Below are 20,726 nucleotides of genomic sequence, written 5' to 3' on the forward strand. Positions count from 1 at the left end.
ACAATACGAAGAACAAGAAAATAAGTCATTATCTGGTTTATAAACCCTACTATTCCACTTAAGATGGCTTTTTGTACACTCCAGAAGTCTCCATTCTTTACTACTATCCAACTTATTATCTCGCTTAAGGGAAAGTCTCAGTCTGGTGTCAAATAGCTTTGGAAGGGTGGCTAAACCATTGACTAAGTTAGATAAAATTAAATCAAAGTTTCGGCAACACTCACACGTCGAGGCGTTCTGACAACTCTTAATGCCAGAGATTAATCCAATCACTGCTAACTTCGTTTATTTCAACTCTCAGCTGGAATTGGTGATGTCGGCGGCAAGTTGGCTAAGATAATACTCAGCTTAAAGTACTTTTGTGTTCGGGATTATTTGTAAATACGTAATAAATCATCAAGTTAAGTACGGTATCTTGATTATAAATTTATTTCATGGAACTTTACTGCTACTGATTTTTTTATTTACCTACTTCATTAATGTTACCAGCTCGAGCTCTTCTTAAATCAAATGAAACGTTTTTGACATGGTGTAAGAGTTCCTTGAGAATTTAGTTAAGTGGTTTTTCTAAGCTTTAATCACAATTACTAAACGAAGTAGACATTATGTTCATGTTTAAGTTGTTCCTAACTTTTGAGTAAAATGTATTTCATTACTAGTGCTGAAAGTGTCATTTTCTGGTACTCACTGAAGTTTAATTTGTAAGGCAAACCTGAACAAAGGAACAGAAAATGTACGTGTGAGGTGAAACCGAGCATGTAAGAGTTTCACGTACGAGGTAAAGCCAAGGACGTAGCAAACCTACATAACGTAAAAATTATAAGTTCATTTTCAAAGATTATATTTTTACCGAGCAGTAAACATGCACCAAACGCTAAAACACACAGCAAAACCAACTTATGCAACACCAACGTACCAACCGTATGTGTTGTAACGTATGCCAAACAGTAAAACGGATGATTAAAATTAGAGAAATAAATTTTAAACAAATACTTGGGCTAGTGGACAAATGGAGAACTAAATTGAGGGCAAGGGATAGTACCCTACCTTTAGTACCTTTAGAAAAAGGGAAAATCAGTCGATCGTGTTCTCTTGTTCTAATTACAATTTGGGAAAAGATTACTTTCTTTGATAATAGCTGTTATCAAAACCCTACCTACTTTCTGTGCGGAGTGATGAAAAAGAAAGTTCTTGAAATGAGAGTATAATGAAAACTACGGTATTATCAATAGTCGCATCTTGAGTTAAATAAAATTAGTAGTAGAGACAGGTAGTTATAGATCAACTGTCTATTGTAGTATCTGAAGTAAATTTAAGGTGACATCGACATTATCTTTGAATATGGATTAAAAGTTCTTCGATCAGTTATACGTTAATTCTCACCGAGCTTTATTGATACCTCTGCAACCACTACTGAATGTCTTCATCCTCTATACTCTTTCCTCTTTCTGTTGCAGGGAAGAGCTTCACGCTGACTATCATCCTCAACTCCTGTCCTCCTCAAGTCGCTACCTACAACAAGGCCATCAAGGTCACGGTGGACGGACCCCGGGAACCTAGGTCGAAGACGAGTGAGTACCTTCGTGAATTAAGTTAGTAAGTTGTGATCAAAGAAATAGTACTTGTCAAAACAAAACATTACACAAGCTCTTAGAGAATACAAATTGTCAAACAAAACAAATTTTTTTTCAGTTGATATTTCCAGTTCACAAAAACGCACATAAGAAACTAACCAATAGTTATTTGTGCAAATAGTGAGAAAAGTGAGCAATTGACTCACTCGAGAGAAATCCTTACTAACGAGCCGTGGGCGAGCGAGGAATGGTTTCTCGAGTGAGGCAATTGTACTTTCAACTCGAGTTGCACATTATACTTTTCCTACAGTTACCATAAAACAAATAAATTGGTGAAGAAACATAACCTATTTTTACACAGAAGTGAACTTTTAATATAACATTTAATGTGAAGTGACAAATACAACAGTACAACAGCTGACCAGCTGATTTACAGCCAGTGCTGCCAACGTATTTCGCGCGCATACGACGTTGCCTACATGTTACGCGCTCACTATTTCGTGCCTTCACGTTGCAAATCTGGAGTAAACAAAGTAACATTGTCTCACTGATGAGCGAATTGGCCACTTTGCTTTCTCAAATCAGAGAGAGAACATGTACATTGTTAGGTAACTGTAGGAAAAGTAATTTGTTCTAATGTTTTTAACAATAACACTTTTACAGCGTGCTATTGAAACGTAAACATTAAGGTATAAATCTGACTTGAGTTGAATAATGTGAGGGTTCTGAATATAAATTGAACCAAACAGATGGAAAGATCGACTGCAGACATTTTTAGTAGGATGTCACTTTACAGTTTTCAAGTAAGTTAATCGTCAAGAAGTTAGGATAGTTTTCTAATTAAATAAAAATAAACTTAATACTGATATTAATTTCCCTGTTATCAGCAATTTCGTCTTTTGTTTATTGGTCCTACATGAACTTTGATATATTAAATATCGATCTGTCCTTTTATTCTAATACATTGCACAACTATATTGTTCAGGGTGTACCTAAATGTACATCGTTCCCAAAACAAAGCCCCCTCAATGTTATTTTTTCATGACTTTTCCTATTTAAAATTTTAATGTTTATTTACCCATAAAATAACTGAAAATCTGATTTTCACAAAGACGACTTGAACGATTTTGATTAAAGTTTTGTATATTTTGTACTTTTAACTATAAACAAAACTAAACAACTCTAATTTCTGCCAGAATCGTTGTCAAAAATATTTTATTTACCCCCCCCCCCCCCCCCACATAAAATGTCATATTTACTCCCATCGCTTACCCATTATAATTGTGGAAGATCATAATAAGAAAAATGGAAGAGTCAATTTGCTGGTACAGTTAGGTTTGGATTCGTTTTAAATTAAATTTAGTTTTGCAATGGTTTATTTTTAGGTACAACTAAGTTTATACAACTTTAGCAAATTAATGCTATGGTGTTTGTTTAGGGCACCAGCCGTTCCACCCGTTTCATTTTGGGCCTCGACCGTTCCCGTTTGGACCTCACCTAGATCCTCAAAGGGTCGCAGAGTCTTTACCCTTTAAACTATCTGGTAAGTATATGAAGGCACTATATCGTGGTCTAGATTCGATCTGCATTCGATATATCGTTTGGATGTCTAGGTTAGCCTAACTAACCAAACGATATATTGAATGAAACAATTAAATAACCGATATGTCAATCGATATTTTCATTCGGTTGTTTTTGACAACAGATACGGAAGTCTACCCGTCACCCTTAAAATTAAGTATAGTTAAATTCTTATACTGTACCTGCTCACCCTTACTTTGCATTACGTTTTGAAATAAACCCTTAATATGGTTTGTATTCTAATCTTATCTTAAACAATAATAATTTGAGGACAGAGGTTTTAAAGCATGAGGTTTAATGGTACATAAGTTAAATGATTAAAATAGGGTTACAAAAAATTGTTCAGGGGTGGGGATTCGTGCTGGCCGAATCAAAAGATTTCAAATTTAAATTTTTAATAAGTAAGTTATGGTAAGTTATGAATTGAATAATCTTTTAGAAACAATGAGTTAAATAGGAAGGATTTTGATTTTAATTAAGAGAGGTAAATTGGGTCCAAATGGATGCTTGAAGAGTCTAGTCTGAGTCAATAACTTAATAAAAATGGAATGTTCTCACCAATCTTCTGTAATAATAATTTTCTTCTTAGTTTAAAGGCTTAAATTCTTCTTTCTTCAGTAAAATTTAGAAATTTTGACACTACTTTCTTTTATAATATGACAATTATTTTCACAATTAAGAGTTTAAACTTTTATGTTCTTCTTGGATGCTTTTAAACTGCACTCTCCTTTTTTTGTTGTAAATCATATCAAGTTATGGGGTTCACATAAATAAAACATGGTTGTATTTTATTAATAATCTTGAACCCAGATGGATGGTGTTCTGATTGGAGGATTTGTTTTTGAATAATAATTTTGGATAAGCCAATGAATAAATTTTGATAGTAAATTATATATATGTTGAGACAATATGGTTTTAATAATATTAAAAATGGACATGGATAAATATTGAAAATATAACAAGATTGAGTTTGAAAATAAAATAAGGACTATAATTATAAACATTGAATTTTGAGTCATTACAATATCCCCTCAGAAAATATGTAATTAAATTTTTAATGACATATTTTCGCTAAATGACGAAAAATATATTTAACATTATACAGCAAATAACAAATATTGAGATGAAATTGAGTTGAAACAAAAATCTAACAAACTTAACATTAAGGTTTAACTAGAACAAATTTCAGTTGGAATGAACATAACAATAAAATAATTCTAAAACAGCAAAATGATTACTATCCCCTCCTATCTTCTACAAACATTAAAAAACATAACATTAATTTAAGTGGTTAAAACAATTTTTTTTATTTTTTAAATAATAAATGAATGGAGTGATGAACAAATGTTGAAATATGAAATGAACATGAGACATATAAGAGATGTATGATTCTTATAGGTACCATGGAGTACATTAAATGAATAGTTGTCTGTGATTGCTTGATGATAACCTCTTATAACTAAATACATTAAATTTGTGATTATGACTATAGTTTAACTATTGGGACAGAGGTAACTGGAGAAATTGGCTTGTTCACTCACTGCTTGTGTGGGTATGATTTAAAATTCTTCCCTTTTACAGCAATGTTTATAGGGTTAAGCACACATTACAGTTTATCTTCTATCTTCGGTTGTGGTGTGTAGATTGGTTCAATGTATTTCTTCATGGAGGATATATATGATAGGGTCCATATAATTTTGTAGAGATCACTTATGTGGTATGTTGATGGTCCAAGTATTGGGGAAATCGGTTTGAAGGTCTTCATGTAATTGTGGGTCTGTGGTTCTTTCTTGGGTAAGTGATATTCTTTGTACATTGTAAAATAGTTTTCTTCATTGTTATAGTAGTTATCATATGGCCTTTGGCAATTGCCTATATCTATTTGACATACTTGTCCCATTTTAATACTCATATCACATTTTAGATTAATATCAGTATCATTAATTGTTAAGCTTAATTTATTTTCATTGGAATCTATCTTTAGTCGGAGTTCTGTTAATGTGTCCATACCAAATATCACAGGTTTAATTAAATTAGGGATGATAAGAAATTGAAGCCAGATGGTCTGATGTTCAATGGTTACAGGGGCATAAATGATTCTTGCAACACGTTTTGATTTTTCACCAGTAGCTGTAGTTATTGTCGTATTAGACAAAGGAAGTTCTTCAAATGGTTCAATTATTTTTTGATTCTCTTTGAAACATTGTTCGGAAATACATGTTATTGTAGAACCAGTATCGATTAATGCTTTTGTTGGGAGATTATTGATTCTAATATCTATTTCAGGGCATTTAACTGGTTTGGATACAGGAAATTTATTATTTTCAGTGGGTTCATTTAATAAAAAATCTTGATCACACATTATATTATTTATCGAAAAATTGTTAGGGTTATTTAAAGAATTATTTTCGAGGATATTTGCTGTTGATATCGCTGTAGTTGTTATGATGTTGGTAGTTGATGGTCCTCGGCTTACATCTACAGCGACGGGTCGTTTCCCTGGCTGGTGTATGAGGGGTTGAAATTTGTTGGAGATCTTTGTTGTGTTGCTGTGTCATGTGGACTGTCTTGACTTATCATGGCACATACTTGTTTTTGCTCATTTGTAGGATATGGTTTGCTGTTATTGTAATAGTATTGATTAGGCCTTTGGTGGTATCGGTTTTGATCAGTGAGCGTATTGGTATAAGGATGCTGTCTGTGGTTTTGATTGTAGTTTTTGCGAGGATCATGTCTGAAACGGTTGTATGGCTGATATTGGTGTTCTCTAGGTTCTTGATGTTCTTGGTGTGGTGTCCGTATAGCATAAGATGATGTTTTTGGTTGATAGGCTCGATGGTTAATATCAGAGCTATATGGTGGAGTCTTGTTACGATGTGTAGGACTATTTGGTCGGTGATCCATATTATGGTAGTTCGCAGGTTTGCTCCTTTTGGGTCCATCTCGGATATCTTCTTTTTGCAGAAGTCTTTCGAATGCTCGAATTGTTGTCACGTTCTGTACTTGAATGCTATCTTGGATGAGTTGATCAAATCGTTCGCTTAACAGGATCACTATTTCCTCTTCAGTCATTTGTGGTGTAATAGACTGTAGCAATAGGACTCTCTCAGTAAAATATTCAGTTCTGTTGAGCGTTCCATTAGGTTTGTAATGTTCGGCTTCAATCTTGCTACGTACTCCTCTTTGTACTTCACGGCTCCAGTATTTCATGGTGAATTCTTCGGAGAATCTTTCCCAACTGTTAATGTCTGCCTTAACCAGTTGAAGCCATCTGGACGCTGGTCCTTCAAAACTGACGTCGAGCAGATCTTTCAGAATTTCAACAGGGTCGTTATTAGGATTTCTTTCTATCCTTTTAGCATAGAACCGTTTAAGTTTTTGTAGATATTCATTTGGATTTATAGTTCTTCCATTGAATTTAGGGATTTGTCTTTCCATTGGGTCAGATCCCGAACATATGATTTGAATAGGATTGTCGTTCCGGATTGGTGAATGATGTTTCAGTTTTAGTGACTGTACTTCACTTTCACATTTGTTTAGAGTTTCAGTAATAGTTTTAATTTCGTTTTGTTGTTCTTGGATAAGATTATTTTGTATGTGTAATTTAGGTACAATTTCATTGTGGATGGATTGTGCATAATATTTAGCAATATTTTCACTGTCGGTTTTTGTTTGTAGCACTAATGCTTTCATATTTTGTTCTAACTTTTGTTCTTGTTGTTCCAAGTTATTAGTTACAAATGTCTGGATATTTATTTTTGATTTGTCAATTTGATTTGTGATTTGAAATTGAAATTCTTTGTTTTCTTGATTTTGGGACTGTTGGTTAGCTTTTAGGACATTTAATTCCTGGCGAAATTCACTTTGTGTTGTTCTAATGTCATTTATTTGTTCTGTTAGAATTTTTTGACATGATTTTATCTCACGGTTTAGCTCTATTCGGGTCTGATCTAATTTTTGGTTTAGTTGTGTGTTGGTTTGATCAAGTTTAGTGTTAAACTGTTCTAGAAAATTAAATATTTTGTTCAAATCCGGTTGTTCACTAGTTTGCGTAGCTTTAACTTCAGGTGGTTGAGAAGTTGCGTGTGTGAACGTTGGTATTACGTCATTGGGACGGTTTTCAATGGTCGGAGACTCGGTCTCTAACAGCTGGAAACTTGCTTCGGGCGTCTTCGTTAACCCTCGGATGATTCCGTGTGTCGATGTGGTTCTAATATCAGCTGACTGTGAATGTGTGCTTTGATTGGCTGCGGGTCTTTGGTGTACTTCAATAATCTCGGCCCGGTCCGTTGATTCTGATTGGTCGCTCTCGTTCCGGTTCAAATCTTCGACACTGGGTCCACTGGGATTGAAACGTTCCGAACCCGAACCGGTGTTAGATTCATCTTGGCCTTCTACATAGGTTAGGTTTTCCATTTCTTCTGTTGACAGATTTGACGATTCGTCTGATTCGTGTTGTTGAAATGATAATGCAGGATAACGTCTCGGTTGTCTCAAATTATAGTGATTATCGTTATCGTTGTTAGCCATTTTGTTTACGACGGTGTAAGGGAACAGGGATATTATAGGACAAGTTGGGTATCGTTATAACAATAATGAGCTAGGCCTAAACTTTACGACATGAAATAAATCTGTTTTACCTTATAGTAGCCTATTTATTTTTAGAATTACAAGTAGTTTAGTTAGTACCTAATATTGGTGGGACATAAGTTGTGGGAAATCGGGATTCTTAATCCTACCTAACTTCTTAAGAGTAGGCCTAACGTACGTAAGTATTAGCCTATTGGTATTAATTAGCCTATTAGATTGTCTCAACATACGATTATGAAATCTTTTGATTCAAGCCTATTACGTTGGGCGCCATTGAAATAAACCCTTAATATGGTTTGTATTCTAATCTTATCTTAAACAATAATAATTTGAGGACAGAGGTTTTAAAGCATGAGGTTTAATGGTACATAAGTTAAATGATTAAAATAGGGTTACAAAAAATTGTTCAGGGGTGGGGATTCGTGCTGGCCGAATCAAAAGATTTCAAATTTAAATTTTTAATAAGTAAGTTATGGTAAGTTATGAATTGAATAATCTTTTAGAAACAATGAGTTAAATAGGAAGGATTTTGATTTTAATTAAGAGAGGTAAATTGGGTCCAAATGGATGCTTGAAGAGTCTAGTCTGAGTCAATAACTTAATAAAAATGGAATGTTCTCACCAATCTTCTGTAATAATAATTTTCTTCTTAGTTTAAAGGCTTAAATTCTTCTTTCTTCAGTAAAATTTAGAAATTTTGACACTACTTTCTTTTATAATATGACAATTATTTTCACAATTAAGAGTTTAAACTTTTATGTTCTTCTTGGATGCTTTTAAACTGCACTCTCCTTTTTTTGTTGTAAATCATATCAAGTTATGGGGTTCACATAAATAAAACATGGTTGTATTTTATTAATAATCTTGAACCCAGATGGATGGTGTTCTGATTGGAGGATTTGTTTTTGAATAATAATTTTGGATAAGCCAATGAATAAATTTTGATAGTAAATTATATATATGTTGAGACAATATGGTTTTAATAATATTAAAAATGGACATGGATAAATATTGAAAATATAACAAGATTGAGTTTGAAAATAAAATAAGGACTATAATTATAAACATTGAATTTTGAGTCATTACAATATCCCCTCAGAAAATATGTAATTAAATTTTTAATGACATATTTTCGCTAAATGACGAAAAATATATTTAACATTATACAGCAAATAACAAATATTGAGATGAAATTGAGTTGAAACAAAAATCTAACAAACTTAACATTAAGGTTTAACTAGAACAAATTTCAGTTGGAATGAACATAACAATAAAATAATTCTAAAACAGCAAAATGATTACTATCCCCTCCTATCTTCTACAAACATTAAAAAACATAACATTAATTTAAGTGGTTAAAACAATTTTTTTTATTTTTTAAATAATAAATGAATGGAGTGATGAACAAATGTTGAAATATGAAATGAACATGAGACATATAAGAGATGTATGATTCTTATAGGTACCATGGAGTACATTAAATGAATAGTTGTCTGTGATTGCTTGATGATAACCTCTTATAACTAAATACATTAAATTTGTGATTATGACTATAGTTTAACTATTGGGACAGAGGTAACTGGAGAAATTGGCTTGTTCACTCACTGCTTGTGTGGGTATGATTTAAAATTCTTCCCTTTTACAGCAATGTTTATAGGGTTAAGCACACATTACAGTTTATCTTCTATCTTCGGTTGTGGTGTGTAGATTGGTTCAATGTATTTCTTCATGGAGGATATATATGATAGGGTCCATATAATTTTGTAGAGATCACTTATGTGGTATGTTGATGGTCCAAGTATTGGGGAAATCGGTTTGAAGGTCTTCATGTAATTGTGGGTCTGTGGTTCTTTCTTGGGTAAGTGATATTCTTTGTACATTGTAAAATAGTTTTCTTCATTGTTATAGTAGTTATCATATGGCCTTTGGCAATTGCCTATATCTATTTGACATACTTGTCCCATTTTAATACTCATATCACATTTTAGATTAATATCAGTATCATTAATTGTTAAGCTTAATTTATTTTCATTGGAATCTATCTTTAGTCGGAGTTCTGTTAATGTGTCCATACCAAATATCACAGGTTTAATTAAATTAGGGATGATAAGAAATTGAAGCCAGATGGTCTGATGTTCAATGGTTACAGGGGCATAAATGATTCTTGCAACACGTTTTGATTTTTCACCAGTAGCTGTAGTTATTGTCGTATTAGACAAAGGAAGTTCTTCAAATGGTTCAATTATTTTTTGATTCTCTTTGAAACATTGTTCGGAAATACATGTTATTGTAGAACCAGTATCGATTAATGCTTTTGTTGGGAGATTATTGATTCTAATATCTATTTCAGGGCATTTAACTGGTTTGGATACAGGAAATTTATTATTTTCAGTGGGTTCATTTAATAAAAAATCTTGATCACACATTATATTATTTATCGAAAAATTGTTAGGGTTATTTAAAGAATTATTTTCGAGGATATTTGCTGTTGATATCGCTGTAGTTGTTATGATGTTGGTAGTTGATGGTCCTCGGCTTACATCTACAGCGACGGGTCGTTTCCCTGGCTGGTGTATGAGGGGTTGAAATTTGTTGGAGATCTTTGTTGTGTTGCTGTGTCATGTGGACTGTCTTGACTTATCATGGCACATACTTGTTTTTGCTCATTTGTAGGATATGGTTTGCTGTTATTGTAATAGTATTGATTAGGCCTTTGGTGGTATCGGTTTTGATCAGTGAGCGTATTGGTATAAGGATGCTGTCTGTGGTTTTGATTGTAGTTTTTGCGAGGATCATGTCTGAAACGGTTGTATGGCTGATATTGGTGTTCTCTAGGTTCTTGATGTTCTTGGTGTGGTGTCCGTATAGCATAAGATGATGTTTTTGGTTGATAGGCTCGATGGTTAATATCAGAGCTATATGGTGGAGTCTTGTTACGATGTGTAGGACTATTTGGTCGGTGATCCATATTATGGTAGTTCGCAGGTTTGCTCCTTTTGGGTCCATCTCGGATATCTTCTTTTTGCAGAAGTCTTTCGAATGCTCGAATTGTTGTCACGTTCTGTACTTGAATGCTATCTTGGATGAGTTGATCAAATCGTTCGCTTAACAGGATCACTATTTCCTCTTCAGTCATTTGTGGTGTAATAGACTGTAGCAATAGGACTCTCTCAGTAAAATATTCAGTTCTGTTGAGCGTTCCATTAGGTTTGTAATGTTCGGCTTCAATCTTGCTACGTACTCCTCTTTGTACTTCACGGCTCCAGTATTTCATGGTGAATTCTTCGGAGAATCTTTCCCAACTGTTAATGTCTGCCTTAACCAGTTGAAGCCATCTGGACGCTGGTCCTTCAAAACTGACGTCGAGCAGATCTTTCAGAATTTCAACAGGGTCGTTATTAGGATTTCTTTCTATCCTTTTAGCATAGAACCGTTTAAGTTTTTGTAGATATTCATTTGGATTTATAGTTCTTCCATTGAATTTAGGGATTTGTCTTTCCATTGGGTCAGATCCCGAACATATGATTTGAATAGGATTGTCGTTCCGGATTGGTGAATGATGTTTCAGTTTTAGTGACTGTACTTCACTTTCACATTTGTTTAGAGTTTCAGTAATAGTTTTAATTTCGTTTTGTTGTTCTTGGATAAGATTATTTTGTATGTGTAATTTAGGTACAATTTCATTGTGGATGGATTGTGCATAATATTTAGCAATATTTTCACTGTCGGTTTTTGTTTGTAGCACTAATGCTTTCATATTTTGTTCTAACTTTTGTTCTTGTTGTTCCAAGTTATTAGTTACAAATGTCTGGATATTTATTTTTGATTTGTCAATTTGATTTGTGATTTGAAATTGAAATTCTTTGTTTTCTTGATTTTGGGACTGTTGGTTAGCTTTTAGGACATTTAATTCCTGGCGAAATTCACTTTGTGTTGTTCTAATGTCATTTATTTGTTCTGTTAGAATTTTTTGACATGATTTTATCTCACGGTTTAGCTCTATTCGGGTCTGATCTAATTTTTGGTTTAGTTGTGTGTTGGTTTGATCAAGTTTAGTGTTAAACTGTTCTAGAAAATTAAATATTTTGTTCAAATCCGGTTGTTCACTAGTTTGCGTAGCTTTAACTTCAGGTGGTTGAGAAGTTGCGTGTGTGAACGTTGGTATTACGTCATTGGGACGGTTTTCAATGGTCGGAGACTCGGTCTCTAACAGCTGGAAACTTGCTTCGGGCGTCTTCGTTAACCCTCGGATGATTCCGTGTGTCGATGTGGTTCTAATATCAGCTGACTGTGAATGTGTGCTTTGATTGGCTGCGGGTCTTTGGTGTACTTCAATAATCTCGGCCCGGTCCGTTGATTCTGATTGGTCGCTCTCGTTCCGGTTCAAATCTTCGACACTGGGTCCACTGGGATTGAAACGTTCCGAACCCGAACCGGTGTTAGATTCATCTTGGCCTTCTACATAGGTTAGGTTTTCCATTTCTTCTGTTGACAGATTTGACGATTCGTCTGATTCGTGTTGTTGAAATGATAATGCAGGATAACGTCTCGGTTGTCTCAAATTATAGTGATTATCGTTATCGTTGTTAGCCATTTTGTTTACGACGGTGTAAGGGAACAGGGATATTATAGGACAAGTTGGGTATCGTTATAACAATAATGAGCTAGGCCTAAACTTTACGACATGAAATAAATCTGTTTTACCTTATAGTAGCCTATTTATTTTTAGAATTACAAGTAGTTTAGTTAGTACCTAATATTGGTGGGACATAAGTTGTGGGAAATCGGGATTCTTAATCCTACCTAACTTCTTAAGAGTAGGCCTAACATACGTAAGTATTAGCCTATTGGTATTAATTAGCCTATTAGATTGTCTCAACATACGATTATGAAATCTTTTGATTCAAGCCTATTACGTTGGGCGCCATTGAAATAAACCCTTAATATGGTTTGTATTCTAATCTTATCTTAAACAATAATAATTTGAGGACAGAGGTTTTAAAGCATGAGGTTTAATGGTACATAAGTTAAATGATTAAAATAGGGTTACAAAAAATTGTTCAGGGGTGGGGATTCGTGCTGGCCGAATCAAAAGATTTCAAATTTAAATTTTTAATAAGTAAGTTATGGTAAGTTATGAATTGAATAATCTTTTAGAAACAATGAGTTAAATAGGAAGGATTTTGATTTTAATTAAGAGAGGTAAATTGGGTCCAAATGGATGCTTGAAGAGTCTAGTCTGAGTCAATAACTTAATAAAAATGGAATGTTCTCACCAATTTTCTGTAATAATAATTTTCTTCTTAGTTTAAAGGCTTAAATTCTTCTTTCTTCAGTAAAATTTAGAAATTTTGACACTACTTTCTTTTATAATATGACAATTATTTTCACAATTAAGAGTTTAAACTTTTATGTTCTTCTTGGATGCTTTTAAACTGCACTCTCCTTTTTTTTGTTGTAAATCATATCAAGTTATGGGGTTCACATAAATAAAAACATGGTTGTATTTTATTAATAATCTTGAACCCAGATGGATGGTGTTCTGATTGGAGGATTTGTTTTTGAATAATAATTTTGGATAAGCCAATGAATAAATTTTGATAGTAAATTATATATATGTTGAGACAATATGGTTTTAATAATATTAAAAATGGATATGGATAAATATTGAAAATATAACAAGATTGAGTTTGAAAATAAAATAAGGACTATAATTATAAACATTGAATTTTGAGTCATTACAGTTTTTCCCGCACATCCGTTCGTGCGATGCTCACATATACGGGCAGATGTAAGGTTAAAATATCGCAAACCTATTAATTTGAATTGTTAAAAATTAGGGTTAGAAATTACAAACCTAATACTAGGTTCTTCTTAAACAGAACTTCAACTGAAAACAAAACAGTTGCATGCGTTAGCTCCGTGGAGCCACAGGTAGGGTCGGCAATAAGCCTTGAGCCTAAACTCTCACCGTCTCCCAGCAACCTAAGCGGCTTATAATAAACCGATTGTAGCTGATAACAGGGTACATTACAATAAAATAAATGTTACATCAATCCGCAGCTGTAATCTGCTCATGCCCCCTTATGTACATTGCACAACGATTCGAAATTCTTTTTAAACTCGATATTTGCTATATTGTTGATATTTGTCGGTTTAAAAGATCAACGCGGATTTTGAATGTTTGTATTTTAATATAGTTTCAGTAATGTTTTATGATGGATTAAACGAAGTGTTCAGCGTGCGGAGTTCAAGTTGTACCTATTTTATTTATATTTGTTTATCGAATATTTTTATTCCTTCCATTTGTAATATGAATTGATAACTAGTTGTTCTGTCCGTGCTTTCGCTTTAGAGTACATTAGAGATAATTTTGGATTCTTAATCTATTGCAAAAACACTCAGGAAAACCAAATGTCACGTGCAAGGTAAAGCCAGGTAAAGCCGAGGACGAGAATAATGCAGCAAGTGTCGGAAAATAGCTTACGGTACGAGTTATGAACGATACTTTTCATCACGACGCAAAAATACACACATACAGAATAACATAGTTTTATACCACTCTTTATCATTGAAAATACACTTCACAACGTGCATGGTTTCATATTGTATATTATTAGATAAATATAAATACTTCGTCCCTTACTTGAATTGACTTAACCTTTTTGTAAATTTTACCAGTTTCCAAACTTTCTGTATTCCTCTTCTTATCTTTCCCGTGATTTAGTTAGTTAGGTGATTATACCTCTTAAGCTGTTTTCATAAATCATCAGTAATGTTCGACATACTTTGAGCAATTTCAAACATGCACTATACCAAAACACAGCAAAACAAACTAATGCATGTTTCTGTGTATATTTAGATTTTGCAACAATAAAATCAGCTGATTAAAATCATTAAAACAAACCTAACAAAACACTATTGAGCATAGTGGATAAATAGAGAACTAATTGAGAGTAAATTTAGAGTGAGGGAAAATCAGCTGATCGTTTCCCTCGTTCTAAATTAGAGCTTGGGAAACAACTGATTTCTTTCATATCAGCTGTTATCGAAAATACTTTCGGTAAGCAGTGATGAAAATAACTTTTCATACAGTTTTTCCCCAGGACACATGAACCTTGCTACCTTGTGATCTTCAGCTATACTAGGTAGAAAAGCTTGGTTTACGCCCAATAAAAGCAGACTCAACTCAACAGCTTGAAAACGTAAACGGCAACTCGGAAATGGTTTAGTTCGGATTGTAAATATTATAGCGGGGTTTTAATTGACTTTTAAAGCCCCACGGGTCTACGCTCCCCCCCCCCCTGTAGTTGACACAACCCCCCTCCCTTGTTCACTGGTTGTTATGAGGGTGAGACTAGGGGTGTTATATTAGTTCCTTCTGATTGTTGATTTATCTCCTGCGCTTTTATTTTTGATCTGTTGTTATTGCCCAAGATATTGGTAGGTGAAGTATTGTCTGAGTTTTTTGCCAGTGGAGATTTTCGTTTTATGTAAGGGAATATTCAAAACTATGCTCTAATTATGTAACTTCAACTATGCTATTTTAGTGTTTGGGGAGTAAAACTATGTACTAGTATTTCCTCTTGTTAAATCAAGTCAATTAATGAAACTAAAATCATATACATCATATTTTATTGAAATAGATCGCCGAAACAGAAATATTTTAGTACTCGTTCAATACTTCTATACAGTAGATGGACTTTTGGACTACCAACCATCTTGTCATGACATTATTACTTGAATATCATTGTAGATTGGCAGGATTCGAGTTTAGGCCTCAGAAAAGTCCTGAGCTCTAAACTATAAACCAATCGCACGCCATCATCCAAAATGCAACTAGATGTAAAAACTAACATCATTGCTAGAAGACGGAATCTATAACCTCTACAAAACAAGGTTTGTTTGAAGGTGGTTGAAACAATGATACAACAAACACCTTTCTAGTTGTATAATGTAGTGGTTGTAAAAATAATATAACTGATCAAATAAAGGGGAAAAATGCCAAAATCTATAATTATATAAGAATAATTTATAGTTTTCCCAACAATTTTAATCTGGAAGAGATAGGAATTTAATTAAGTTAGTTGTACTATATAGTCTTGGATTACATCCATATGAAAAATTTTTCAAATATTCTCAGTAGTTGGAACTTTAAGTTTGTGCAACACCAGTGTTAGGCGTAAGACGACAAGCCCGCAGTCTTGACATTTCCTCAAATCGATCTTTAGTGGGTTCGTTCCTTACCGAGCAACATAAGGTTACGTACACAGCAGCCTATAGTAAGTTTAATGTTACTAAGTGCTCAAGAGCAGATTGTTGGTTGCATTTTTCTGCATCCAGGTTAAGAATATTTGACAACAATAGGATGATTTTCCTATTTAAATATTATAGATTTATTTGTTTGACAATCACACTTAAATGTGTTTCACATAAATGACATGCATGGTTAAAAATAATTAACCTCCTGATCAAGTACTGCCATGTTCGGATTTGGTATGATATTCACTTGGTGTTAAGCTGGATTTTTCTTTGATTTTGTAAATTTTATTATAAAGAAAAGACAATAAAAAAACCTAGCTTAAGGTGTTCCTTTTTTGTGTTCTATGTGAATATTATTTGATAACTCAATTAACAGTCAAATTGATAAGTACTCTGTTGACATTGGTTATGATAGTGCCATCATAATAATAAGGGAACATCGGAAAAATCGCTTAAGGTTTGTTTCGTCCTAAAAACAAGAAAATGCACTAGGGAACAAGTATCGTTCAAGTTATTGAAAAAAAAAACCAGACAATAGAGAAATTTATGCAAAAATGTGTAGGTTTATACTTTCAAAGAGTTAGAACTTTATATTCAAAGCAAAACAAAAATCTCTTAATAATATCGATACATCGTTAAACATGATAAACTATTACCAATTGGAATGTCACAGTCTCACTGGTTCTTGTATGAAAGATGTGCTTTTCATTATTTTAACCCCGTTAAATAAATTTAAAATGTTGTGGTAAAATGTTGACACTAAATAGTACATAAATCCAGATTTAAGTCTTCCTTGAAGAATAATTTCATGTAAACTGGCCATATGTTGTACTTAAATACATACGCATATTATACATACAACTGTCAGTTCTAGTTTTAATTGCTGTCAAATTTACAAGCAATTTTTCGTGTTTTTGCTCTTATTAAAGCAAAACTAACTGGACAATCTCACCACAAGCCAGGTTGGGAAGGTTGGTTTTTGTTGAACTCAGGCTTACCACGACTAATCCGCACAACGGAGGACTTCAGAATCCTGGACCTGGACGTAATCTGGACTTTACTACTAACTGTTGTCTACATGTTATGCATGTATTATAGTAGACTAATAAACTATATCTTAGAATTAAATTTATTTACTACTACTCATAAAATATGGTCCTAATATATTTGCTGTAGCCTATTGACTTTTATCGAGTAGAGTTCTATGATAGAGAAAAAAATTACCTCGTCTTAGATAAGTCCATTTTTTTATTTTCCAGACAGGTAGAACAACAGCAAGCTTCAAAACTACAAACATTTATAAACTATCTCAATGTAGTTGAAAGATTGTACCCGAGTTTCCAGAAAAAAGGTTCTGTGCCAAAAATCAACAGTAGGCATGGTTTTTAACACACCTTACATATTATTACAAAAATATTGTAATTGACAAGGTGAAGAGAGGCTTTTTGAAAATATCTAAGAATCATATATAACATTAGCGATTTGTAAGTTTATGTAATACGAAACAAATTTAGTGCGTAACAGTATTGGGTGAATTGGAAATATAATATAGTATTGGTTAAAGTATCTAATAAACACTAAATATATGTTAAATTTTCTTGCATGTACTTTGATTGGTATAAAAATACCTAATATTTATCTTTTAAAATTAAGTAGCTGACGAAACATATATGGGGTAAGACTATTAGTGTGTTTACATATTTAAATTTAGTTTATAGATTTACATATTTAAAATTTCAAAAGTTTATCATATTTTAATTTCACAATTGACTTAATATGGTAGTTATAAAATCACATGAACTGTAAACATTAATTAACTAAACCATAAAAATAAATAAAATGATGAAAGGTAGAACCTCTATATACGAGTAGATAAAACTTTAGATGATTTTACATAGGGTTTTTTAATTTCAAAGTAAATCAATAACAATGCTTTTCATTCTACCAAAAACTTAATTCGTGTTAAATGAAGTAAAACATTTAAAACCAATAAATTAAGGAATAATAAAAATACCCCCGCCGCAGCAAACCTGCAGACTAAGCGAATTTCCATTTGCCTGATTGGATTTAGACTAAAATATCTCCTTAAAATATCACATTTATTCCCTATTTAAATAGAATCAGTTTAACACATACTAAGGTTTGCTGCAACAGGGAGGGTAAAAGTGTTTTTTTATGTAAAATGTTAATAGTTAGTAAGAAATAAAAACATTTTCCAAATTTGGGCAAAATATGTTAATAAACAAGCACACTACAACGGTTTACTTATTCTCCATAAGAATAACATGGGAATTTTAAATTAACAATTTTTTGTAATTTCCTCCGTAACCATTAGGCGCATTATAACGCTTCAATATACTAAATTATTTGTTTTTTTAAGCTCTACAAAATAGTTTGGAAAGAAATTTCAAAATTTTATGTTTTTTGTGTCAAAAATAGGAAAAACCCATTTTTACCCCATAAAAGCCCCCATAAACCCCTGTTCCCATGGTCCGATCATGCTGGTTCGCGAACTCGTTCGAATAAACGTAGGTTTACACGTTTGTAGCAAATTTCATCAAAATCGGATCATTTTTGCTCGAGTTATCGCGCTAACGGACATATATATATATATATATATATATATATAAATATATATATAAATATATATATAAATATATATATAAATATATATATATAAATATATATAAATATATATATATATATATGAATTTGAACGGATGGTGTTTTTAGCCTCTAGGGACCTCAAAACGAAAAAAAAAATCGGTCCCGGGTCCAGGTCTTACCATGAGTACTACGGTAATAGCTTATTCCCCATATGGGAAATTCGCTAAAAAACTTTAATATATTATTTCTTACGAACACATTTAGCTTTAAACAATAAACATTATAATTCGTTCGCCACGCTAGTGCTTCATGAACCATCATGATCAGCTGTGCTCACAACAATGAGCGTAGTGCTGACACCTGGCGTCGAGTTGGACAATTAAAACAAGGGGTTGGGAGGGAGGGGTGGTGATTACTGGACAGTGGTCAGTGGCGCTATCTGGAAGGGTTAACAAGAGTTACATACGTGTAGTTAGTACCTAACATCGCCGTCAGGAACCGACACCAGTCATTATGCATTTGTTGTGATTTCTATCTCAGCTTAGTGGGAATTTATTCTTACATACATTATGGCATTTAATGATAATGGTTAATAATGTTTTCTTGGTTATAAAAAAAGATTTGTAAATTATTTATAATTTAAAACTCATTTAATTGTTGATTTGCAGCATACATTCTAGAAAAGCGTAATTAGATTTATACGACAGTTTACAATAGTCGCGATGAGGAAAATTCTTGCAAATTCTCTTTATTGTTAAAGCATTTAAATCTTTAAATGTTAAGCAGATATCGTTTAAAGATTAGTTTATTTTTACACTAATGACGTAAAATTAGTAATAACTCTATTTTCAAGAAGATTAGTTAAAAAAATATATAAAAATTTTTTAAGAAAACTTTTGACAAACTTGAATAGTAGAAGTATAACCAGTCTTGGACATAATGAATAATTATAGATAGCTTTTTAGATGACTTTGATCAATTTGAGCTCATTTATATTACAATATCACACAACGTTTTACCTTACCGTAAAAATGACAAATTAATGAACTCTGGGATTCATTACCAATCAACAATTGATTCTAAATGTAATTCCAAGTAAGATCTTTTGAACGAAGTCTACAGTATGTGCCAACAAACTGTTATTTTTGGTAAAAAAAAAAAAAAAATATACTAAACAACAACTAATAAAACACACACCAGAAACAGATATAGGAATTGATATAAAATAAGACAAGATTATCTACCAAACGAATTGTTGCCCAATAGAGTACAGTATATCACACTGTTGTGAGATAAGGTTCTGGGGAGTGAGCAGTGAGGCAGAGCGACAGAAGGTGTTCAGTAACGTAGTTAGTATCCACCTCACCAGGCGCGCTAAAGTAGTTACCTTACATACTGCAAACTCCTAACTCGATTCCGCCCCTGTTAGAATTTCCACTCACCCCTTATATCGGGGGATCATCACCTGTCAAGCTCCCCCCGACACACACTAAACGATGTAACATACGCTAAACGTAATGACACACTGAAAAGGGCTACACACGATAAATAGTGGTATTTGTACATAAGCAAATGTAACAATTAGAAAATTGTGTGTCCACAATAAACAGGGAACACACATTGAACAATAGAAAAATAATGGGTGGTGTAACACAATAAAAAAGCACAAATGTTAGGTACTATTATTATTGTACATGATAACGAGAGGAGTTGATCCACCTCCAGAAACGGTGGGTAGTTTCAAGCACAAGGTACGTAGGCAAAGTACAATTTAAGTGACATTTCAGAACTAATGTAATTTTTAAAACTCTGCAATACTGGGTGGTGTAGCACACACTATATAGTAAAACACAAACTAAAATGGTAACAAACATTGAACAATGGAAAAATCACAGTAAGTTGCAACACACTAAATAATTGAAAACACACTACTACCTACTTACTTACTTACTAGTACCTACTTACTGTGCAATACTTCTCACATAGTGCCTTCCCTACTACACCTGTGCATAACACAGTCTGCATCTAAGGGACGTCTGATAGTGACACGTTGACAAGTCTACTAGCGACATACGAGACTCTAACATGATTACACCACAACGTGACACCTCA

The 20,726-nt window shown here is 33.0% G+C and overlaps 1 protein-coding gene across 2 annotated transcripts in view; it reads left to right on the forward strand.

Annotated features, from left to right (window-relative positions):
* Nucleotides 1-20,726, forward strand: part of LOC128988728 (segmentation protein Runt-like) — an 83,700-nt gene that overhangs the window by 51,395 nt on the left and 11,579 nt on the right. For both annotated transcript variants that reach the window (XM_054410319.1, XM_054410320.1), the window contains exons 2-3: nt 1,458-1,571; nt 3,013-3,117. In XM_054410319.1, coding sequence (XP_054266294.1) covers nt 1,458-1,571; nt 3,013-3,117 — 219 coding nt within the window. The remainder of the gene's footprint in view (nt 1-1,457; nt 1,572-3,012; nt 3,118-20,726) is intronic.

The sequence above is a fragment of the Macrosteles quadrilineatus genome, unplaced genomic scaffold, assembly GCF_028750875.1.
Source record: "Macrosteles quadrilineatus isolate MER2022 unplaced genomic scaffold, UCM_ALF_1.0 Scaffold_3__2_contigs__length_128488019, whole genome shotgun sequence".
Lineage (NCBI taxonomy): Eukaryota > Metazoa > Arthropoda > Insecta > Hemiptera > Cicadellidae > Macrosteles > Macrosteles quadrilineatus.